Genomic DNA, 25,305 nt, shown 5'->3' on the forward strand with positions numbered 1-25,305 from the left:
AATGAAAGGTGACTGGTTTTGGCACCTGTTGTTAGAGTGGATGCATTGTGGGCATCACGACAATTACAAAAAAAAAAAAAAGAAAAGAAAAAAAATCTTCTAAAGCACTGTAACCTGTTCACCAGGCTTTAGTAAGTCCAACGTCTGAGTGACAGACCTCTGTGATATAAAAGTTAACGAAAAAATGTTATTTGGAAAAAAAATATATAATAAGGAAAGGAAATGGAAAGGTCTATTTACAGTTGTGTAAACCAAGACCATTTAAAAACACTAGCTTAGAAAAATAAAAATAACCCCATGGTGTTGATTACAAGTAACATTTTAGTACTGAACATGCCATTCACATTTCCCTTCATTGTAAGTTTTCTTTTTTTTTTTTTTTACAGGTTTACAGTTTTTTCTTCCTGTGTAAACTACAATGACAAAAGTCCAAAAAAAAAGTTCCTAAAAAAAAAAAAAAAAAGATGCAGTCAACATAGAAGCAAAACCAATGCTACCATCACCACCTCAGCAGAACAGATATGCTTGTTATTTCCACATGCATACGCAAATTATGCAAAGAAAAAAAACAGTTGACCATTTCTTAGTAGCGATGCAGCTGCCTCATGTAGCAAATCCAGTCATCCTATGTTCAAGACACAAATCAAAATTGAGAATACAAATATTTCATTTGTAAAAAAAAAAAAGAAAAAGAAAAAGATAATATGTTTCTAAATTTTCTTACTTGAATTGAGACATAAAGTGAAACACAACTTCCTCCACGTCACAACAAGCCAAACTGAAATGATGCTAAAAAAAAAAAAAAGTTGACGGCATGTTCCTTCCCTTTTCTGGCCAACATCAAAGGGCCGATCCCACACGAACACGACTGATACAACATGTCATGACTAAATATAAGATGAAAGTAACATTTACGTACATGATACACAAGACGTTAAAAAAAAAAAAAAGGAAAGAGTACAAAGATCAGGTCACATTGATTGAACTCGAGCTCCTGGCAGCTCTCTTGGAGAAGTTCTGACAAAGTTTGAAACAGTTTTGGTTATTTCACATGAAAGATTTCTGGTTTTTTCGCTGTGCTCTTCTCGCTGGTTTTAAAATGGGCGGGGCTCAGTAGGAAAAGAGGTCACGTACTTCTGTGCACCAATCAGGATTTAGTAACATCTGTATCAGAGTGTGATGACACTTGGTGGGTCGTTTGGTCACTTTCAATGAAATCAAACCAAACTTGAGAGTCATTAATATATAAAACTCAGAGATCTACTAGTAACAGCTACAGTAGAAGCAACACTATAATAAAAACGGTCAATTCACAGCGTCGAGGGGCCCGACAGACGAGTGTTGTACACATACGCCTCCTCCGCACAGCCTCGCGCACGCTGTGATCGACCGGGATGAAGCAGACATCTCCTCAGCAGATGAAAACACAGAAGTGAAGGCAGCTAAGCTAATCACAGTTTGAAGCCAGTTAGACCGAACGAACTGAGCTTCACGCATCCTAAAAAAAGCCTCATTTCCTTGCATACGGAGGCCACTTGCACACTGCTATTACATGACAAAAATCACTTCACACATCTTGAGATCTCAAAGCAACTTGAACTGGACAAAGCTGTCTTGTATTGTATATCCCCTGTATCAAAACCAACCCCTCTTGACATACAATAATCAAGTTTCTTATTTAACCGAGTTGAAAAATACTGCATGTTAGCTGCTCGTGGCGTTAAACCATGAACCATGATGGCTATTTACAGAAGCACTACTTTAGGGTTGTCATAGAGACTATCGGCATGTAATACAGTTACAGTACTATGTCCTCATTGTTGCTTGGTAACCAAATATCAGTTCAACAAAGCCGTGTGCCACATGTTCTCTCAACCAAACTTCAAACAAAAAAAAAAAAAAAAGAAGAAAAAAAAAGAAAAAGCATCTGGTTCTTGATCGGTTTAAACGCCGGCTTGTGCTTCAGTTTAGCTCACCGTCACTCAGGATGCTACTTGTCCGAGTGAGTCTACTTTGGCAGATACACACACACAGATTCACAAACACACACACACACACACCTTTGCATACTTGGACAAGTTAGAACAAAGTACCCCTCTATAATGACGAGACAAAATGAAACAAAACCAATCGAATGTTGTTCCCATGTTGCATTAAAAAAAAAAAAAAAAAAAGTCTGTTGTAATGTTTGCATCTTCTTTCGGCTCCGGAACTTAAAAAGTGTTTTTCGGGTCGGTCGTAAAGTGAATACTGTGTCAGCAAGGCTAGTTTACAGTCTACAGTCAGTCCAAAACTAGGTCTTCAAAGACAGCTTATAAAAAAACATCATGAAATATAGTGTGTTTACTCGAGTGTGTGTTTGACTGGAAAAAAATAATACAGAAATCAAATCAATTACAAAACCATGAATGTTTCTTTCTTTTTTTTTCTATAAATGAAGCTAGGAAAAGTTGGGTTTTAGCAGACCAATCATGCATACAGTCTTCTGACAGTCATATGATCTGTCTCGCTACTGGTCCTTTATACTTTTCTCAGAAACCTCCAGTATATATGTATGTATGTGTATGTATGTGTATGTATGTGTGTGTGTGGTTTACTTAAAGGTGCAGTGTGTAGAATTTAGTGGCATCTAGCTGATTGGACTCGGCAGAAATGGAATATAATATTCAGAAGTATGTTCTGATTAGTTTATAATCACCTGAAAATAAGAGTTGTGTTTTTGTTACCTTAGAATGAGCCCTTTATATCTACACAGGAAGCGGGTCCTCTTCAATGGAGCCCGCCATGTTGCACCGCCATATTTCTACGGTAGCCCAGAACAGACAAACCAAATGCTTGCTCTAGAGAGGGCCTTTTGTGTTTTTTGTGAGTTTTGCGGCCACCGTAGGTTCTCCTACACGCTTGGAAGGGGAGGGTGAGGGCGAGGTATTCAGTTGGTTGCAGTCTGCAACCTCCCTGCTAGATGCCACTAAATCCTACACACTGGTCCTTTAAATCACTTTTGGGGTATTTACATAGACTTACATTCATTTTCTGGAGACCTACCCTAACCTTAACCACTGACCCAAAAATCAGCGTTTTACCAACTGGGGACACGGCTTTTGTCCCCAGTTGCACAAACTGACACCAATTAACTGGTCTTAAGTCTGGTGTATGTCCCTGAAAGTGACTTACATCATACACACACACACACACACACACACACACACACACAGACACACAGAGGAGAGGTTTTTCCTCCCTGCCTCACTTTGAGAGAGATCACTACCCAACTCTACAGGGAAACATACAGTAAGGCGGCAGGAACAGGAGCGTGGCTCTCTTCTTTAAGCGTGCAGTTTATTACTCTTCTTCTTCCTCCTCCTCCTCTTCTTCTTCCTCTTCCTCCTCCTCTTCTTCTTCCTCATCGTCGTCCTCGTCGTGGCAGTGAGTGATCTCCTGTGGAGTCTGGGGGAACAGGTTGGGAGGTTTGATCTCGCTGAAGGAGCGGGTCAACTGGTTGCGTTTGCACTCCAGGTCTTTGCAGTCGCTGCAGTGGGTGCGGTTGCGAGTGGCCAGCGGTGACTCGGTGTCGATGTCCACGTGGGTGTGCTCTACTGTCGACTCATGAGGCATCTGGGGAGGACGAGATGGGTGGCCAACCATTAGTACAGTTTATCTGACTGTCTGATGCTGATAAGTTGTACTTTTCTATCATCTAAGTTGATGGTGAGTTGAGGAAGGATGTTGACATGTTTTCACAGAAAGAAACAGATGTTGAGAAGGATCTTGCAGCTCTTTATTTTTCCATAAAAATCAAGAGCTGCATAAAACTTTCTCCATAAATGAAACATTTGAAGAAGTCACTGTTTGGTTGATCATGGCAAACTGTGGAGGCTAAATTAAAATCAAGACTTCTATTATTCCTGCAAAATGTCATTTGGAGTAATAAAAAAAACTAGTATATATTGGTTTCTGTCAGAGGTATAATACACAAATAAACTGTATGATGAGAACTGTTCTCTATAGAGCTTCTGCTGCCTGGAATCTGCTCCCCACAGACATGAGACACACCAAAAAGTCACTAAAACAAAAATTACGTAGATGTTTCAATTATTGTTGTTTTGAAACCTTATTGATTATTTTTACTTTCCATCTTGACAATTTAGTTTTTGTTTTTATTGTCTACCTTTCCATATATATCACTTCTTTTCTGGTATTTGTTTCTCTTGTTTTATTGATCAATGCCATTTTAAAAATTGTTATTTGTTTTCTTGTAGCGCTTTTTGTGTGGAACCCCAGGAAAGCTAGTGGCCACTTTCGGAAGTGAATGGGGATCCAAATAAAGAAGGAACTCATGTCCAAAAAAAAAAAAAGCCATAACCTGTGATGAGGAAGGGCCACACACCAAAAAACCCCCACAAATGAGTCTGGTTTACAGTCTTGGTATGAAACAAGACATTGAGATATTCACTCAGATGCTCACCAGCACGTGTGCGGCTCTGAAGAGGTAGCTGAATGGATAGTACAGCAGGTTGATGAAGGAGGCTGCGTACAGGTCGGCGTAGCGCATCACTTGGGAGGCAAACAGGGTCTGTCTGGAGCCGCTGCGGAAAAGGCTACCCATCATGCCGTAGCACATATCCATGTCGTGTGTTACTTTCTAAAAGGAAAGAAGGAAAAGAGGAAGACACCGGTGAGCCTGATGATGATGTTTGGGGCCAAAGGAATTCAGCTTTTCCTTGATTTTTGATTTCAAAATAATGCCAATAACAGTAGATATATCAAACTACTTCCACTAGTTACTAATCTAACTCTAAACAGTATAGTATCTAAAATTGGGGCGTTGGTGTGGTTATTCATTAATATGACAGCACTGAGGGAGAACAATCTTTCTATTGTTCTGTTCCGACATCAAACAGTGACTTTCCCTGCAGCCATGTGGACAGGTCTCTTGTTGTCATAGCAATGGAGGTGATTAAGACCGTACCTTGACTCTTCTCTGAATAGTGCTGATGTCTGGCCTCTCGTTACTGCTGCTGTCCAGATGTCTGAGGAAGGACAGGGAGAAAGACGGAGAAGACAAGAGAGTGTGTGGGGGAGGGTGAGGGTGGAGGGATATTGATATCACTCTGCTGAAAGGTAATGTGTCAAAAACGATGGTGCAACAGCGAGCTGCGCCAGGCTATAAATAACGTCAGTGCACCCGGTTATCAGCTCCTTTAGACTTTACCCTATTGAGCCTGTTCTCTCTCAAACACACGCTCACATGCATGCAAACAGAAAGCGAAGAATAGCTGAATTGGGGTAAGGGACGGTGATGAGGAGGGAGGTGGGATATAGTGAGGTGAGGGGGGCGGGGAAAGCAACTTAAGGTCATAGTTCTTACTTGTAGAGTTCTGCCAAGAAAATGTCCAGGCCTTGCAGTTCTTCGAATAATGCTGGAAAACACAAAAAGGAAGTGAATCTCTGTCTGCTCACTAATATTTATAGTACTTATACAGTGTTCTGGCTTTCGTTAGCCAGAATCGTTCATGATTCTGTGAATGTGATACATGTGAGTGTAACTATCAAGTGTCAGTTTTGACTTTGCACTTACTGATTATACAGAATCATCTGTATCATATTTTGCTAATATGCGACTCATGCTTTTTCTCAAACTCGCAGGTTTGACATTGCAGCTGCTGTTCTAGGTCGGGTCCCTGTTGAGACTGTTTTCTAATGCCGGTGGGACTGCAGTACTTGGGATAGAATAAGGCTAACTGGCTGTACTAGTGTATGAGTGAATGCACTTCGAATTTATCATTATGTCACTGTGTTTGTGTATTTCCGTGCGTCTGCGTGTGCAGACTCACAGCTCTTGTCGGTCCACACATGCAGCTCCTGGGCCAGCTCGGGTATGACCAGGAAGGTCCTCCAGCCTTGACGTTTCTTGGACTTGAGGATGTCTCCGAAGATATGGTCCCCGATGTACACGATGTCCTTCCCCTTGGCCCCCAGCAAGTCACACACGATGTCTGAAGAACCTACGGGACAATGACTTGACATTACATATTTCGTGTAATGGAGAAATCTTCTCAGTTCCACCAACAGACGACTAAACAATAAGATACAGGAAAAGAAACTGTATCAGTCTTACCTCCGGAGTAGACTATACCATGCTGCAGAGGTCCTGTGTAGGTTCCTATCTTTAGACGCCCTGTTGTCTGAAATGAAGAGAAAATACATGTAACATGGCACAAGAAGGCATGTAAAGCAATAATGGAAGCACTTTCCAATCTGACAGATGGTTATAAGAGATTTTGTTGCTAACCTGCATAAATACCAGTCTTTTGTCACGACTGAACAGCTGCTGTGTACGTAAACTGTATACATGCTCATAAACGCATAAATCAGAATAAAATAAAGACTGGCAGCAGTTTAAAATGCTGACATGCAATAGGGCTTCAATTTTGTGGATATGCCAGCGTTCAGATGCAGTGCAGTTAATAGTAACATGTTCTCTGTCCCAGCTGTGTGTCTTCTCACCGTGTCGACTTGTCTGAGCACCGTACCCTCAGCGAAAAACAGAGGCTTCCTGGCGTCCACCAGGATCAGATCAAAGTAGGACTGCCAGGGCCGGTGGGAGGTCCCGGGCTGTGGGGGATAGAAACACACACACATACACACACACACAATGCAAATATGAACATAAAAACACTTCTTTTATCTTCACCAGCATACAGTACTCGACGAATTTAGAGTGTGATCAAAGGGAAAGGAAAAATAATACCTATCTTACCTTGGGGCCATGGGGGAAGTCAAACAGGTAAGTCATGATTTTCTGTGAGAACACAACACACAGTCAAATGAAACTCAGCAGTGTTGTGACCTAATACATGTTAGTGCTGCCAACAGTCTTGCAGCAATTCCAAGAAATGCATGTGCAGGTTTTTCCCCCCGAGGAGTTTATTCAAGAGATACTTATTTATTCATCATACCTGTATTACCACTTCAACTCTTAACTGCCCTAATTACGGTTTTCCCCTGAGAAGTGAAGCTTGCAAGCGCATTACTTACATCAGTGTATTTGTAGTCACTGTTGGTAGCCAAGAAAACCTTGGCTACTTCATTCATTCTGCTGAGGAGAAGAGGCAGCTTTCCCTGGTGGGAACAGAGAGAAAAAAAAAAGAAAGAAAAAGACTGAAGCGCCGAGAATCTTTACAAATCAGTCTCTTCAGAGATTAAAACAAGAATGTGTGACACTAAGTGTGTGTGTGTGTGTGTGTGTTCTCTTTCACAGTGCACTTGTAGCATCCTTGATGAATACAAACTACTTACATCTTTCACCACATACTTATCCAAGTTCTCAACCGTCTTCTCCTTCAGAGTACCCTGAAATGTAAGACGAGGAGAAATCAATCCATTCAGTAACAATCAGTGAGCTGTGGTGAAAGCAGCCGTGAGAGCAAAGCAGGATTTTTTTTCTTTTGTCAATAAAAAGTCAAAGGCCCTGCATCTTCTTCTAAACACAACTTGTTTTGCCATGAAGGATTTCTCAGTGTATCATTGTCAAACATCGAATCAAAATGATGAGACTAAAAAGAAATCTTTGCTCTTCGGTTCAATGGATCTGACAGCAAAACCTGATGTCTATCAACAATGCTTTAGAAGGCTATTTTTTCTTTATCAGTGTCTTGTTGTCTAACGTTGCCCAGAAAGATACAAACCAAACCACAAACTGGTAGCATAGAAAGAATGTACAGTGAGTTTTTGCCTCTAGTTAGGGCCTACAGATGACAAACGTAGGTCAGTCAGTCCATATAACACCTGCTAGCCACCTTGGTTCACTTTAATTGAACTCTGGTATATTTTCCCGTTTAGTTCAGTGCGTTGAGGCATGTGTGAAAGATGTCGATCACACCCTGGTGTGGACTACACATCTGGACTGAGACTGCCTGAAAAAGACTGCCTGTTTCTTGATGTGAAAGCAAAGCAGACAACCATGGTAATTTATTTTAAACATGTTAAAATAAAATATATTGGCAATGAAACAAAAACAGAAAATAACAGCAAAGCCACACAAATAATGACCTTTCAATGTTCCAAAAGGCCCTTTTTTTAAATTTTTTAAGTTTCTTTTTTACTTCATGTGGTAACATGTGTGAGTCACCATATGAGTTTAGGGATTTTCCTTGATACATCAGAAAGTGAAAATGAGTTAAACCAGTGGTGTGCATGTGTCCTACTCCATATATTTTAGCAGTTCCCCAACAAAAAATTGAGAGAAAGGTAGCTAGTGACTATCAATAACTATCTCCATCATTCAACTGTCCCTTTCTCTGGTGCCGTCACTATTTGGTCCAGTGTGATCTATTAGATCCAGTTGCAGTCTTTACTAATTATGGTCAGTTATTTCCTCGTGAGAGGACACCAGAGAACATGAACAAACACACAAGAAGCAATAAAGTGTAGCATGACTTGCTGTCAGTCACTGGAATTAGATTTCCTCACGTGGGTCAGTGATCCCTGATGATGTAAGCATGACCCTCAACACAACTGTCCAGTAAATGATTTACCTGTCAGTCTTTATGACCTCAAGCTTACAGCTCTTCATCATTTGTAAAAAGCCAGTGCAAACACAAACTGGGCTACCCTGAAAGTTTTCCACTTGTGCGAGGTGTATCAAAATCTAAAGCGCAGTTTGCCACAAGCTCTGAGCAAATTATGATATACATGTCTAGGAGACGGGAGCGCGAGCAGCACCTGGGTATGAGTGTGAATGGCTATATGTATATGAAGCACACACACATAGTGTTAAAACCACAACCGTCAAAGACGTCTCACCTTGAAGTGGACCCAGTCGACGGCGTCGCGGACGTCCTGGAACATGCTCTTATAGGACATGAAGAGGTCGCCGTCCTTGAAGCCAGTTTCACAGCTGGGGGAGAGGAGCAGAGACACACACGTACACAGCCGTCGCACAGGCCACATCTTTACAGAACGTTTTCAAAAACATGACATTTGTTTTTTGTTTGCTTTTAAATGGGATAGCCTTCCCTTGTTGGAGGGGTCCCCAGCCAAACAGGAAAGCATTCTCCCCCTAAAAGACCAACAACCAGGTTTCAGAGGACAAAGGACATGCAGCCATTCCAGATTACATTCTCAACAAATTTACAGGCCATTGTATCTTCACCTTATAGTAACATTTAATAAATTACCTCATAGCTATATCAATATGTCATTCTCTAGAAATAGTTAGTAAAAAAACGTTTTTCATTTCTGTCTCATTCTGATAAGAATCCATGCTTTTGTATAATTAGTAGTGGCAGAGATTAATAAATCACTGTTACAGGAAAAGTAAAGTAGACGGATTCTTTGACTGAGCTGCCGTTTGATTTTTTCATTTTTACAAAATTAGCTGAGATTAGCAATTGAGGCACCTGGACCCTCCCATGCTGTAGGGCTTGTTCTTGACCCAGATTGGCTTGCAACTGTCTTTGTGTCACCATGCGGTGCCCAGAAACTTGTTGCATGACAGATAGTGTGACTAACAATTGCTTACCTTGTGTATCTGTCACAATTGGAGAAGAAATCCACTAGGCAGGCAAAGAGGTAGGTCTCTTTAAAGAAGACGGGAAAAAATGGAGAGCAGGAGTCAGTATTGAAGCAGCTTGATCAAACTTGTCTTTAACCTTTTAAGCCTCCCTCAGAGTAATAGCCAGCATTTAATCTGCTAAAAAGCCCTGCGTTACAGATTTAATTTCTCTTAAATTGTCCCACAGTATTCTCTTTCATCTTCAAAAGACCTCACCTGGCAGGTTGAAGAGTGTGTTAAGGATATAAAAACGCTCTGTATCATCCCTCTGGATGAACTTGTTTGGGTACCGCTCTCGGATCTCAGGGCTGAGGAGACAGAGAACGCTTTCAGATGCTCACACTTGTGTAATAACGATTAAAAACACGGCAAATTGTATTGTGTGAAATCTGTCTCAAAGATACATCAATAGCAGAAGAATGCTGGAAACACTCACCCTCTGAGGAAGTTGAATCCATGGACACACACCAGTATATTACCGTAGGCATCAACCTTCAACAGGTTTCCATACATGGTGTCAAACACAAGGCCCCTGAAAGTAGGAAGAAGAAGAATTAAAAAAACATTTCTAACTTATTTCATGATCATGATTTTCGTCATTTTAACTGCTAATCAGAATAGACCAAAAAATCAAATTTAGACTGGAGCTGAACTTTGAGCAGTTCCCTTATACTAGCTATATCCACTGAGGCTAAAAGGTTAAAGGGACTAAAATCAGAAGAGATGAGGTGATGGAAGCAGCAGTTGGCCTTTAACGTGATTGTCATCATCACCATCGTCATGTCTGTGTAGCGGGATGTGATTGGTCTGACCTGGTGGGAAAGGATGGATCGTAGACGAAGCTCAGCAGCTCCTGGGGGTAACCGATGGAAACCAGTCGTTCCACTGTGAGCTCAAAACCTAGTGACTCGTACTCTGGTGACTTGTACACTGGAAATGAAAAACACACACACACACAAAATTAGTTTACCAAAATTTACCGACTGAACCGCAGCATTCCCCATCATAACAATCACACATACAGTATAATGCAAAAATCATGTTGGGCTCTGGAAACCTGAGATGAGAATTTGGAGTCTTTTTAAACATGATATGAAAAATGAAACAACAAATAAATGAACATTACACAACAGCTGCAGTGTGGGCTACTCAGCACTAAACACAAACAGATGAAAATGTGGGAATGTCATCATTTAGAAGGTATTGATCATAAACCAAAGTATTGGAAAAAGTTTTGACCTGAGGTTTGAACAAAGTTACCACAATTCAAATCAACAACTGACTGACATTTGGTCCTTCAAGTCAAAACCGTTATCATGGCTAAAAATGTAAGGGTATAAAAGGTGAAATTTTAATTATATACAGTTACAATGAATAGGTGCACAGATTCTCATCAATTATACTGGTATCTGTGTTTGTGTGGAGGTCGCAGAGCACATGGCAAACATGTAAAAATTTACATAAACACTGTAGGATGTGTACACCTGAGGAGTGTGACCTGTGGGTGAAGCTGTAATTACACAGCAAACAAACTTTGATTAGAGGTGACACACACCCGGTGGACCTCACTCATGTTACACAACATGTACGTGTGACTTTTTCCAAGGCTACCTCATCCACTTAAGACTCTGTGGTGTTGTCTCAGTATTTTGATAACAACATGTTCTAACTCTCCTGTGAACCCTCTCCCTCCTCACACACACACAGACACACACACACACACACACACACACACACACACACACACACGCCCCCACTGCCCTTCTCTTCCCTCAACAACGGCCTGGATGTTCCGCACGCAAATCCACAAAGAAACTGGATCAGGCGTGAAAATGAAAAATCACTCAACTTTCAGCAGCAGCTCTAATGAGCCCTGCTGAGACCAACGAGCCCGCACCCTGTCACCGCCAGAGCCGGATATTTACCCCCGGAGCCATACCAAAACCTAAGCGGGGGTGAGCTTTGAAAATAAGAACGCAGATTGATGCTAGGCTCCGAAACAACTGGCGGAGGATTAAAATGCTATCTGACACTGGGAAAAGAGTATGTCAGATGTTATAAATACAAAACGGAGAATGCACTTGTGTTGTTGCCTGCTTTCTACACTCCCAGTGGGGCTGTGTGAGGCCCCTGGAGGGGAAGAAATATTGGCTGATGTTGCTTGAATAGAGGACAGTTGGTGGGGGAACAGCACTGCAGGACAAACAGGAAAACATCTGTGTCCTACTCTGTTAAAGTGCAGCAAAAAGTGTGTGTGCGTTAGTGATACGTTCTGCTTATAGACAGAAGCATGATAAATATGCACATACATGTAAATCTTGAGTTCAGTAAAGACCTGTTGCTGAAACCGCTACTCCGTAAGCCTGAGCTTGTTTCTGCATTATAATCACGTAACCTCTTGCAGTTCAGCCCCTCCTCCCTCGCTCTCCTCCCCCCCCGTCGTGTTCTCCCAGCAAACTGAGGAGAGTTTGGGCCTTCTGCCCAGAGCAGTAGCGTACACCAACTAAATTGCCCCCCACCCCCCTCCCCCTCCTCCTCCTCCTCCTCCTCGCTCACTTGTCATATTCCTCTTCCAGCTCTGAGGCGCTACAAAGAAACCTATTTTGAGAGCCGTTTCCCCTCCGTCACCTTTGCTATCATCACTCTCTCTTTCTTTCGTTCACTTTGAAGCTCTGTTCATGTGGTGACCTTGGGGCAGTGTGGGACGTCCCCCCCCCCCCCCCCCCCCCACCCCACCCACCCACACAAACACACACAAACACACACACAACTTAGGACACATAAAAGCCCATCTTATTCTAGGTTATATAAAAAGGTGAGTTACACTGCTTATTTAGGAACAGGAAGTTGTTTTGTGACATAATAAATATGGGAGATTATTGTCAGGCTTTATTGGCACAGTTAAGACACTAACACTACTAAAAAGTGTGGAATCAAACATCCTTAGTGAGTATTTATTAAGACTTTAACACTCAAAAACTGAGCTAATCTGCTTCACCAGGACTGTGCAGGTGAGGTTCAAGCTGAGTTGATTGACAGTGTTGGCGACAGAAGTTAACTAATTTGGATTCAAATAATACTAAATCCTGATTGGTGCACAGAAAATATGTGACATCACCTTTTTTTCCAACTGATCCCCACCCACTTCAAACCAACAACAAAAGACACAAAATACAGAAAACTCTCATGTGAACCATCAAAACTCTTCAAAAAGTTTTAAGGTCATGAATCATCACGAATGACTTCACCGTTTCCTGTTTTTATTTTGTTCACAGAGGTGAGTTAAATGACATCACAACCACTTCATTATGAAAAACCTGAACAACAAGCCCTCCCTTTTAAAAACATCACTCAGACACATGACACGCTTGGCCTACAGTGTATGCTTTTCACTAGTAATGCTAGACACCTCTCACTATTTCAGATGTTAGACCGCTTGACAGTGGTCTGCGGAGTGACTTACAGATCTGTTCCGACATGAAAGCAACGCATGAGGTTACGGGTCATGGAAAGTTGCGTATTTTAGCAATAAATGTTGTCAACAGATGTCATTGAAAACTCGTGTTTACAGCGTTTCTGTGCAGAGCGGAAATTGTGTGATTGTTACTTAAAATGTCCTTGACTCCCTTGTGTTTCTGTTTTATGGGAGTCCTTGCTCTCCTGCTGTAAGCTCTTCCTCACATTTCTCACGCTGTCATTATGTACATGTACACACACACACAACACACACGGCCATCTATTTAGAGCTGAGGCGAGAAATGGCCTTAGTTTCAGGGATCTGTTACCTTGTATCCCTGATGAGATTGTTGCCAGATAATTATACTCCCACCGCTCCGATTGCTGAGGTGTGTGTGTGTGTGTGTGTGGTGTCTCCACAGAGTTTATAGGCCAGGTCACCTAAGGTCAACATGTAATGTACACCCCTCACACACAAGATAAACAACCACGCACACCCTTCTACTAATAGACTACCAAATCCAAATCATATTAAGTGTCCCACACAGAGACTCTATCTGAACCATGTCACATAGCTATCTATATTAGAGGCCAACATCTTAATCGTCTTAATTTATCTGTAGCCACTAATATGCAAATGTAGGTCTTTGTCACAGATTTGTGTGACATTAACAAGCACGCTGTGGAAAAATGAGAAAACTTGAGCACAGCCTCGGGGACCTACATTCCAGCCAAAAGTCTGTTGGAAAACTGGGACAAAACTGTGTGTATCTCTCAGTGCAATCTGGTCCTAAATGTGTGTGTTTGAGCAAGATTTTCTGCAGGCTATTATGTGCTCCCTTTTGGAGCACAAAGAACAGATGAGGCAATACTGTCTCATGCAATGTTGATCTAGTTCACAAAATCTTACAAAATCTTATGTGACGTCTGTGATTGTGATAGTAGTGAATGCTCAGCATTAGAGACGTTCCATCAAGAAGCCTTTGGGTGATTTATAAAGATCAATAATTTTATCCTGAGTGCCTCACAGCATCATGAAACAACGGGAGTGAACTGACAGTGTCCAGGCCGTGCTCTATCCACTACGTCTTATCTTGTCCATTATACTATTAGTGCTGAAGTTTTTGAGGGTTTTTTTGCAGCACCATTATAGTGTAATATGTGATGTCAGTATATGTCATTATTTAGTAAATTAAATCTTAAAATACATCTTTGTTAATGGATAACAAGACATAGTAATGTCTGTTCTTGACTAATGCAACTCAAGTTAAATACCCATAAATCATAGTACATCATCACATTGCACAAAATGATTCATAACACTCAGATTTTAAAAGGCCATGAAAACATATTTTCTCTTTCAGTTTCTTCACTGGTTTGAAGTGAGGCGAAGCTCAGTTAGTTAGTGATGTCACTTTCTGCTGTAAACCAATCAGGATTTAGAAATATTTGAACCAGAATGTAAATCACAGTTGAGGGGTCGTTTGCTTCGGTTTTCAGCGCTGCCAATCAAACGTGATGGAACCACATGGTCAGGGTGAAGCAGGTTAGCTGTTGCAGAGTGGGGGTTTTTTTTTTACCTGAACTTAGTCATAAATATATAATGTTATGGAGAAAAACTTAAGATTTGAAACCAAGCTTTGAGGCGTTTTTTTTAAAGGAGTAGTTACCCAACTGATGATAAAACGATTTTTCAGTGTATATTGTAATATTACCCAACACAACCAAATGTTCAATATGCCTACATATACTGAGGGAGAATAATAGAAGAGGCACAACTATATCAAATATCTTCATGCTTGTACCATGACTTAGCAAAAGAAACAACAACGAAAAAACCAAGACTTAACTTCTTTTAGCTAAAATGATACTTATTTTTGGTTAAAAATGTAGCAAATCGAACCCTTACATAAGTATTAACATAGTATCAAGTATTAATCATACAGTTTAGTATGGGCGAGGCTACCATGAGCATGGATTCAGAAGGGTGATTTAACTGTTGACAGGAAGTATGTTTAAGGGGTCCTGATAGACGACCTAAAAGGACTCCTGCCAGCCAATCAGAAATCCGACCTCACAAAACGTTTCGAAACACACATTTCCTGCTTGTGTTTTCTAGTACTTTCTATACTTAGTAACAGTGCTTTTACAGTGCATTTCATAATGACATCATATTTTGTCCAGATAGTCCCAAGAAAAACTTTTATAGAAAAGCACATACTCTAAACACCATTAACACCTCATAAAAACAAATATGGCATTAGACCAACACGCTGTGGTCAAGCAGCGTCCGTTCTACGAAACTAGCGGCTCTCTGGAGTTGATGAAGCGCCTCAGTGGTCAAAACCTGAACACCCTCCAAAGATACATGATAGCCACACTTCCAGCAAACATTAACACTTGGTTATGAGCGCCCATAAAGAGTCATGTCAACAGCTGAGCGTCCGTAAAAATCTCCTCTGCACTCTGGACGGGGATACGGCCCTCACGGACAGAGAGAGGGACTTCGAGTGATCCCGGTCCTCTAGGGAGCTGTCACTAGTGAACTCAACAAACAAACGTGACCCGCTTCTCAAAGTCACGAAGATTTATTTTTAGAGACGGAGACCAAAAACTGGAGCTGAGTCACAGAACAAAGTGGCATAAAAAAACATGAGGATAATTTTGGCCCAGTTACTGGTCAGTGGGAAAGAGAACGTCTCCATGAAACCAACTTTGTGTACCAGAGTAATGCTATGCTTAACATTTTGCTATTCTAGTGTTACAGTGTGCTCAATGTGTCACTGGCATTGACCTAAATAATATTTTGGTAGACAACAAGCTGCAGTTCAGAGGGGATGATAGTGACAAATACAGAGTTTGAAAAGAGGGGATACTGTAGATTTTAATATCTACACCAGACACATGAGGTCAAAGGACGTTCAGCAAATACAGATTTGTTTTTCTAACTCCAAAAGGTGAAAAATCACAAAATAAATCCCCTCCCAAATCTAAATTTACCTTTGACATTTACAAAATCCTTTTTTTCCTGTTTCTGATCAGAAAACCCTTCCATGGATACATTTATACTTAACTCTGCACCTTTTTTATAGTCTGGATTTAAGTGACATGTTTATTAGAACTAGTCTACATTATTAATATGGCAACAGTAAGGACAGTCAATTCAAGAATGTATTGTTTAGGATGTCAAACATTGTTAAAAGTTGCCAGAGCCCATAGTGATGTCATACAAGACATCCAATCAAGCAGCTGATAAAAGCATTTAAATACTAACATTTAAACCACTTTAATCAGCAAATGTTTCATATTTTTCCTCAATCCCAATTTTCATAAAATTTCTGTGGATCCAGGAATGATTAGTCAGCTGTTTTGTCTCAGCGATGGTGAATAGTTCAGTGAATGTGTACCGGACTTACCTGCTAAAGTGTAATCCATATCAAAGCCGAAGCACTTAATCTTCTCCATTGCCAAGCTTCTGTTGACGAACACTCTAGAGAAAACAAGATAAGTACGTGTTTTAGTTGCAATACATACTTACAACAATAACATCAGCATTTATTCCGGCAGACTCAAGAGAAGACACTGTTCTCTGGTCAAAAAAAATATTCACTTGCTTTTTCACAAACTGAATAGACCGACTATAAACCCAGAAAGTTGGATATAGTGGCTCCATTCAGTAGCAACAATGGGCTGATAATGTGAAAATGTACCAATAAGTGAATGACACAGCAAGAGCGACACACGGACTGTTTCTGATTTTGAGTGTGCGACGCACAAATAAGGTTTACACAGGATTGAGCTATCTTGTTTCGCTGCCTATAGAATATTTGGCAAAAATGTGTGTTCACATGGAGGTTATAAGCAGTCATTTGCCTTTAACTTTGGGTATTACTGTTGACTTTAGGAGCCTTTATCAAGAATTCATCCGTGTCAGCAGGTCACTGCATGACTTCTAAAATTAAACAGTGGCCATCAAAGAAAGAGAGTCCAGTAAACTTTAGTACTACTGTTAATGAAAAGACACGAGGTACCGAGAAGAGTGAACAGATAGTAGATGGTTTCATCTAGCTAAGGATAGCCTTTGAAATCAACTGTGAAATGCTACACATTTTTCTGAAACTACTATTTCACAAGTAAACTTGGCATGTTGTTGAGTCTGCCCGTTTCATTGGTAACTGGAAGTTACAGAGTGCTTGCTTATCTAGAAACTGACATTTTAGAACATTTCCTCTTCTTGCCAGCCTGGTTTTTAAAAAGAAAGATGTTTGGTTTGAGCTTTTGAATGGCTTGATAAATGAAATGATATATACTGTCAATTGTGAATATATCTTCATTCAGTATTTTTCATAGACCTCCCACGGGCGATAAAGTACTGATTATGATAATTAAGTGCTACCCTCTGTGAATTAGAATTGATATTTTAAACTAAATGTTTAATTTAGTGATATATCATTAATTAATAACAGATTACACAATTCTGCAGCCCTAGAATGAATTTAAGAAACATTAAGTTAAACTAGATTTTCAGTCATTTAAAAGCGCAAAAGGTCTTCAGTCTGGTGATTGGTAACGTCACAGGAAGCTCTAAAGCTGGTGATGGTAAACCCGACAGACTTAGCCCTGATTGTGACAATCTTCCAGGAAACGGCTCCACTGTCCTGCCTCATAAATCAGTCAGGAGGCTGGAGGTCCACACCGGCCACAGTGATAGACATTGTTTACATAGCCTCGCTGACACGGCTTTCACAGAAAAGACAAGTCACACACTGCTAGCTTAACTTCGACTGCTGGCACAGACCTACAAAGCTTATCTTAACCATCTGTGACTGTGCTGAATGTGTAGCTGTGTTCCCTGATATTTCAACACAAGTCAATATTTAGTTATGCTAGAAATAAGACGTAAATCAACTAAACGGTTATCAAAAAGGTCAGACTGAAATAAAAACCAAATTCGGGTCGACCCTTGACTAAACGCAGATGTCTCACAATGACACTCCAAGACAACTAATCCTGTCATTAATCTGTGACAATGAGCGCTTCATCTTCACCAATCTCCAAAACATTTGTGAAATACCTTGCTGCAGATCCATAGTGGACAAGTTCCCATTTAGATCTTTGTCCAGAGGAGGACTGGCGATGCATTCTGTGCGAAATTAAACCTCAGTTTGACTCTCCGTTGGTCTGACCTGCTCCAGCAACACAGGGCAGCAGCTCTGGCCCACAAACAATACTCGCCCCCCCCCCCTCTCTCTCTTTGCTTTCTTGCCATTCAGAAATTTTCTGACTTGTTGCAAAAATGATTGTGGCTATTCCGCGTCATTCTCTGTTGTTGTGTGCTGTCAGTTAGGGTTGTTGTTGTGCAGCATGATGTTTGTGGGCCCTCAAAGACATCCAGAACAATCACAAGTCAGGTAGAATCAAGCAAGCCCCAGTCCTAAGCTATAGCTGCTTACATTACTGAGATATTACTGGTTGACAGTACAGCTCGCAGGGGCAGCAAATTTGACCTTTTATTATACATAAATGTATCATATGGAAGCAAAGGAAAGCAATTAAATACATGAGTGTGAATTTTAATCACTACAAAATACCCATTTGTTGGAATGTAAATTAGACTGAATTAATGGCATTGAAATATTTAACTGTTTTAAGGTTCATAAATCAAGAAAATTCAAGTGTCCAACTTCCCCAAAAAATATATTAAAGATTTCTAGATATGGAAAAATGTTCAGATCTTAAAATTCAAGTCAAGTCGAATCAAGATAATTAAATTGCATTGGTTAACTAACTAACTTAAGGGTAACCAAAGCCTGACATACGTTCAAATAAGGGACTTTAAACCTCAACACTTTTTTTTAATCTGTGTTTGTGAACTTGAAAAAGAAAAATCAAGTTTTTGAAAAGGAAAAACTTAACTGACAAAATATTTCAATGCTATCTGGTCAGTAGCATTTAATATTGAAGTATTGAGACTTTACGGTCAGGATTTCTCTGCATTTGGTGAGCCTAAGCCTTTACCAGTGAGAGAATTAAATCTAAATCTTTTCTATTTTGTTGACATGACGTGTTGCTTGTGGGAGTGGATGTAAAGGACGGCCATAAATGATAACTTAAGTAAGCCGGTGCCTCTCCTATGGTCACCTGTATTGACAAAGGGTCGGGTGTAGGGGTGGGTGTAGGGGGTGGGGGGTGACTCGATTACTGTATTCAGCCTCGACTTTGGTCCCGCTGACAACAGTATTGCCTAAAATAGCTCACATGGGACAGACCACACCTACAAGAGAATCCCTTAACAACTTTTACTTCATCTGAGCGCAGCTGTGCAACAATCTGACAGATTTTTTCCACTGCTGTCTAATCTCATGTAGACAGTGATTCCACTCCATGTGATACAAAGTTTATCTGCGCCGGGCAAAGTCGTCACTCCTCTGCTATGTGATACACAGTTCTCGCTATCAGGCTGCATTGTTTCAGCTGGGCTCTTACCTTGAAGGAATGGTCTGTGTCTGTGAGATAAACAAAAGGTCATCTTTAATGGTCTCTTAAATTTGAAAAAAAAAAAAAAAAGATTAAACTGATCAAACAGCCTCTGTGAATTTAATTAAACAGAACTGCTGTCAAAAATGCACAAATGCATTGTTTCAGCAGGCTCTATACCTACACTGTATCTGTGTGTGTGTGTGTGTGTAGCTCACAGATAAGTGACAGTTGCATAAACCCTGTGAACATGGCATGTTATATAATGGTATGGAACAACAGCAGAGCCCAGTGGACATACATGTCTTACGCTGAGTTAAACATTGAACAACACACGTTTTATCTGGCTTTCAGCCAGCATGGCCACAGGGTGTTTTCCAGTCAACAGGTAGAGACACAAGGATGTCTGTATACGGTAAAGCCCCCCCGATCGTGCCATTTAATAAAGCAACTTAAGTGTCAAAACAGTGTAATCTCTATAAATATGGAGAGCATCATCTCGCCTTTAAGGGGAATCCGAGCTAAACGTGCTTCAGATCCATGCACTCGTTCCTGGGATCTCAACAGTGTGGTGACATTTTGCCACGAGGCGGACAGGAATTTTGCATAACAGCCAGAGAACCACACCCAAGACAGAATGAACTGTCTGTGAAATCAAAGCTAGCAAAAACTGCTTTACAGTACATCATAGCTCAAACTCACTAAGTTAAATGACATGGCCGATTGGGTTTTTTGCAACAGTACATGAGAGGAAATGTGTAATACAGGATGGCAACTACATGAATAAATACATAGTACACAATAATAGGGACACTTAACAATGAATGATTATCAGGTACCTTGTCTTTAGAGCAGTCTATAATGTTGGGTCAGTGCCAGGAGAGTAAATAATATAGTCTCAATAAGTGGTTGTGCAGTTAGTCCGTGGCATCTTCCTTTGTTAAAGCAAGGAAGGAAGTGAGACAATGTAGAAAATGCACCCACTAGATGTTGCGCAATCTGTGTGGCAGGGAATTCAGTAGGGAATGTGAAATTTGAAAGTTACAGATATAAGCTGAAATATTCTGGTCTTAATGGGAGCTTTTTGAATAAATTTGACTTTTCTGATTGAGTGAAAAAAAATTCAGTGAATGCTTCTAATAGCACAGCCATTCATAGTCCATTTGACCCCATTTCTCAAACTGTTCAATGATTAAAGAAACCACAGAATGTATTGGATCAGACTCCATCCAGGCATTAATAACTGAGGTTTAACAGTTTTCTGATGACTAGTGTCTGCACCACAAAATGACCCTTTCTTTTTTGTGTGGTTACCCTACATACAGTCCCTATGCAAATGATTCATTAAAACTCCATTATGAATACAAATTCTGCTGAACAAACGGAAACAGTAATATTACAGTAGGAAATACCGAGGTTCATATTTTGTTATGCATTTTTTTTGTCTTGCCCTCGGGTAAAATCAATCTGTGGGTGGCTGTTGTATCATAAACACATCTTTATGAAGTTTTGTTGAGACGGTGTTGCAGAGGAAAGGATTCACTCACATAGTTATCTTTGAAGCCACGGATGTTGAGCAAATACTTTGTTTAGAGTCTGTTGAACCTTATCAGTGACCCTTCAGCAAACCCTTCTCACTGCTGATGCAGTTTATTCATGTTTGGTATTTGCCGTCTTAATTTAGGAAATTGCTGCACGTGTATGTCATTGTTATGACTAATCCATCTGCAAGTTGGGAACCAGTTTAGGCAATGACTGGAATATTTTCATCATGTCGCTTTGACGCTAACAGAATAAAGAGTTGATTGTCAGACCTTTCTGAACATTAGGATTTTTAAATTCCTGCATAGTTACAATCTGGATGTTTTTGCTATTTAAACCACAGTTGTGTTTCACTGTGGAAAGGCTAAATTTTTTGCCTTGCTGCACAATTCATATCATAAAATGTTCATGCGTCCTATCTAAACGTAGTTTCAGGTCATTAGAAAGGTGCTGTTCCTGCCCTCGGACCTCCACGTGTTTCTTACCTGTGATATGGCTCTCTCCTGTATTTTTTCATCGTCAAGCCGTCCATGTTGGCAGGCAAGTCTGCATAGTTCTGCAGTCTGTCACTCCATGAAGTGGTCATCTTTAAAATCTTTCAGTGTCTGCAGAGAAGGGAAGCAGCAAATATGGAGGGGATTGACTTTAAAATGACAGGTCACACAAAAACGGCAGCACAATGCTACAACTTAAAAAAATACTTTTACTTAATACAAAAAAAGACACTTTCATAAATAAATACAACACCAAAACAATTAAAATTAGAGAGGCAAACTGATTAATTGATTAGTTGACTGACAGAAAATTAATCAGCAACTATTTTGATAATCAATTAATCGTTGTAGTCGTTTTTTAAGCAAAAATGCCAAAAGACTGAGGTTTTCAACTACTTAAATGTGATGATTTCATGCTTTGCTTTGTCCTACATCATTGTAAGCTGAATATCTTTGGGTTTTTGACTGTTGGTCAGACATAACAAGACATGTGAAGACGTCACCTTTGACTCTGAGAAATTGTAACGTTTTACTATTTTCTGCCATTTTATAGACCAAACAATTAAATCAAGGAAATAATTGACAGATGTTGCAGCCCTAGTTAAAATAGGGAGGGTACAGTAGTGTATTTTCACGTCATCTTTATTTACCATAGCGATCATTTGGGAAACAAGATAACCTGAATGACAAACACAGTTTCAATCTATCTAATCTGTAACCTTAAAGAAGTTACAACTGTTATTTAAATATATGTGCTGTGCTCAGCATTGCCAGTAAGAAGATAAAAACCGCTGATAAAAATCACAATAGATCCTAAAGGCTTAACTATCACCAGTCAGTTAGGGATTTTCCTGTGATGTTCTCAAACTGCAAATAGAAGTCATGCTGCAGCAGAGGAGGATGGGGCACTGGAGGCATATAAAAACGGTGAGGCCAGTGAGGTCAGTGGGGTTGTTTAAAAAAGACAGAGCAAATATCTGACACTCAACTCTAGTCTGTCTTATGAACAGTGTTACGCTAGTACAGCCTGGCACAAAACAACCCCTCTCCGTTAAATGGCAAAGTCAAAGAACAAAGCCATGAGCGAGACTGAATCAAAATCCCGTGAAAAGATTTAACACAAGGCCGTACTTCCAGGCTATATTTATGACAAGAAAATATAGTGAAGTACTTGTGTGGGTAATTCATCGGCTCAAACATACACGTTGTTCTGCCTTACAGGAATGTAAACCTAGTCTTCCGCTTGTCTTGTTAATGACTTAAGTTGTGTGTTTTTTCTTCCATGCTGATACTATCAGTCTCCTAATGTCACTGGAGAGGCTGGGCTGCAGGGAAGCAAAGACAGAGGTCAGCCTTCTGGCTATAAAGTGCCAACACAAATGCAAATGAGATTCACATGTTGAGACAGAGGAGAACTGTCAACAGGGCCAGAAACACTGCATCTGAGCAATAGATTTACAGGATTGTGAAAGGTATACGAAGATTTTCACATCCTGACGTCTAATGTACAACAGGAATATCTGCTAGAAGTGACACAGCTACCTGATTGCAGTCATTCCACTGCATTATGTCTTTATAGTTAATTATAGTTTAGCTGATGTCTTTATGACACCTTGGCCCACAGTATGAACTTGGTCCTGTGGGGTCTGAGGGGAGCTCTGGGTCTGGGAAGATTCACAGCTAAGCAGTCAGCAAACCTGCAAACAACTGCGACTGTTAAAAAAAAAAAAAAAAGCAAAACATAACTTGTAACAGGCTTTGTTGCCTCACGTCGACGTTTGCTGCAACAAGACTGCACGTACTGTTCACTCATGTTTAAGATGCTATCTTTGACTATACAGCTTAAATATCAAGAGTTTTAACGACACAGACGGTGAACGCAGAGAGGTTAGCTGAAGCTACTGTCAAAGTGTCTTTACAAGCTAACAGCAAAGAAAAAAAAAACCTTCTTCGCGCGGTGACCGAACAGTTATTTGCTCAACTGTAAAAGCTAGCTAATATCCCGCTAAAACAGCCTCTGTCCTGCTCCGGTTGTCTGACATTGTTGAGAAGGACAGCGCAAAAAGTGATCCGGACAAAGCTAACGGGGTAGCTGGCTTTGATGCAGAAAAAAACAAAAGCCACAAAGTGTCGGTGCAGATTTGACTGCGTTTAGCTGCTACTGGCGTTACTGTACTCACCTCTGAGTTCCTGAATAAAACCACTGCACCGTCAGTTAGTCTGAGCATGCGCCTTGAGCAGTGTGAAAGTCGGAGGAAAGCGCTAATGTGTACAGTAGTCTATATTTCTACAGAAAGCTGCAGTCAGAGCCGTGATGTCTTCACTGTAAAGCCAGGCAGCAGATAAGTGTCCCTCCTCTCTCTTTCTCCCAGCTGTTGTTATGAGACATTCAGGGGGCGGTGTTTACTCCTGTCTGTCACGAGGAGGCGGGACTATCTGTAGTCGTGGCAGAGACACGTGACCTCTTGCATCTGTTATCAGGAAGGTAACTATTTACTCAAGTACTGTGGCCTACTTAAGTACAATCTTCAGGTATTTGTACTTGACTTGAGTATTTCTATGTTATGCAACTTTATATTTCCACTCCACTACATTTCAGAGGGAAATATTTTACTTTCTACTCCATTACATTTATTTGACAGCTTTCGTTACTTTTCAGATGAATATTTGACACAATGGATAATATAATGTCTTACAAAAAGCAGTGTGTAGTCGGACCCACGTTTCAGATGCTTATGAGTTGTTAACAGCTCCACCAAATAGTGATTTTTCCCTCTAAACTTCTCACATGCTTTCATTTCAATAAATCTTCAAATGATCCAAGATTTCGTCAAAAAATCAAATATTATAGAAGAAGTCCCAAAACTGAAAACAAATTTAGGTTGGGAACCACTGGACTAAACTAGCTAACTGTATATAAGTTTATATAACTTTATATATAGTTATAACTAGCTCTACCTACATCAGCTACAACGGTAACATGCTGCTCTAACACTGATGCTTCAGTATTAATAATCTAATTATGTCATATATCATAATATATCAGTCAGAGGAATCAAACCACTACTTTTACTGCAATAATTAATACGTATGTACTTTTACTTAAGCAAGATTTTTCATGCAGGACTTTAACTTGTAATGAAATACTTTTACACTGATGTGTTGGTACTTTGTGCAAGTCCACAAAGTAAAGATTCATGTTTGCTGGCTGCATATTACATACTCACAACCGTCCATGTGCAGATCATATGACTAGATGTATTCTATGGATATTATATGGTGACAGCCACTTGAGTGAGAGTATTTAGAGTAATTGGATAATGACACATTCTTTGTTGTGGTTCTGAAATGAAAGAATAACTCTGAGGTTAAAGTGGTTACTTTTGAGGCTGTTTGCATCCTCATTCAGTAAACAGCGTAGAAATTGTCACTGTCATGCAGAACTGCTCTGAAAAAAGAGGCTATGACTGTTAATGGATTTAAACAACCTCAAACACCTTAAAGCTAAAAGTGAGTATACTCACTTATTGTTTTATTTTAGATACATTCTGTTGGAGTACAGAGCCTAAATAAGACAAAATGTTTCACTGTCCAAATGCACTGTAGTAGGGATTTTGAAAAACACTCCAAAAACTAGTTCAAAGGTAACCCACATCTGAGAAGAATCATACAGTTTTATTCAGTTGAACAATTATTTTATAAGTCCTTGACTTTAATGGACAGTTTTGAATTTATTCCCTAAAATGCACAAAGTCAAAACTGCATTTCTCTTGATAAGTT

At 40.2% G+C, this 25,305-nt stretch overlaps 1 protein-coding gene across 4 annotated transcripts; it reads right to left on the bottom strand.

Moving 5' to 3' along the window:
- Window positions 1-3,146: 3,146 nt before the first annotated feature.
- nt5c2b (5'-nucleotidase, cytosolic IIb) lies at window positions 3,147-23,958 on the bottom strand. Of its 4 annotated transcripts, XM_044346161.1 has the most exons (19): window positions 23,138-23,236; window positions 22,728-22,850; window positions 21,517-21,636; window positions 16,429-16,502; window positions 10,369-10,486; window positions 9,993-10,088; window positions 9,773-9,864; window positions 9,524-9,581; window positions 8,806-8,899; window positions 7,300-7,353; window positions 7,039-7,122; window positions 6,761-6,802; window positions 6,508-6,615; window positions 6,119-6,185; window positions 5,835-6,005; window positions 5,369-5,420; window positions 4,970-5,030; window positions 4,466-4,642; window positions 3,147-3,615 (listed from the first exon to the last, which is right to left on the bottom strand). In XM_044346161.1, the coding sequence occupies exons 3-19, from the start codon at window positions 21,615-21,617 to the stop codon at window positions 3,343-3,345; spliced, it is 1,722 nt and encodes a 573-aa protein (XP_044202096.1). In that variant the 5' UTR covers window positions 21,618-21,636; window positions 22,728-22,850; window positions 23,138-23,236; the 3' UTR covers window positions 3,147-3,342. The 4 variants fall into 4 exon arrangements, with proteins under 4 accessions (XP_044202096.1, XP_044202094.1, XP_044202095.1 ...); XM_044346159.1 differs by lacking the exons at window positions 22,728-22,850; window positions 23,138-23,236 and adding an exon at window positions 23,706-23,958; XM_044346160.1 differs by having other exon boundaries at window positions 22,728-23,230.
- Between the last annotated feature and the right edge of the window lie 1,347 nt (window positions 23,959-25,305).

This window comes from Thunnus albacares, chromosome 3 (genome assembly GCF_914725855.1).
Source record: "Thunnus albacares chromosome 3, fThuAlb1.1, whole genome shotgun sequence".
NCBI lineage: Eukaryota > Metazoa > Chordata > Actinopteri > Scombriformes > Scombridae > Thunnus > Thunnus albacares.

Bases quoted from the DNA above. Each gene is read 5' to 3' on its own strand.
- nt5c2b (XM_044346159.1), bottom strand. From the start codon at position 21,617: ATGACCACTTCATGGAGTGACAGACTGCAGAACTATGCAGACTTGCCT. The intron at 7,123-7,299 runs GTAAGTAGTTTG...TGTTCCCACCAG, and splicing joins ATAAGTATGTGGTGAAAGAT to GGAAAGCTGCCTCTTCTCCT. The intron at 3,616-4,465 runs GTGAGCATCTGA...CGTCCTCCCCAG, and splicing joins TCAGAGCCGCACACGTGCTG to ATGCCTCATGAGTCGACAGT.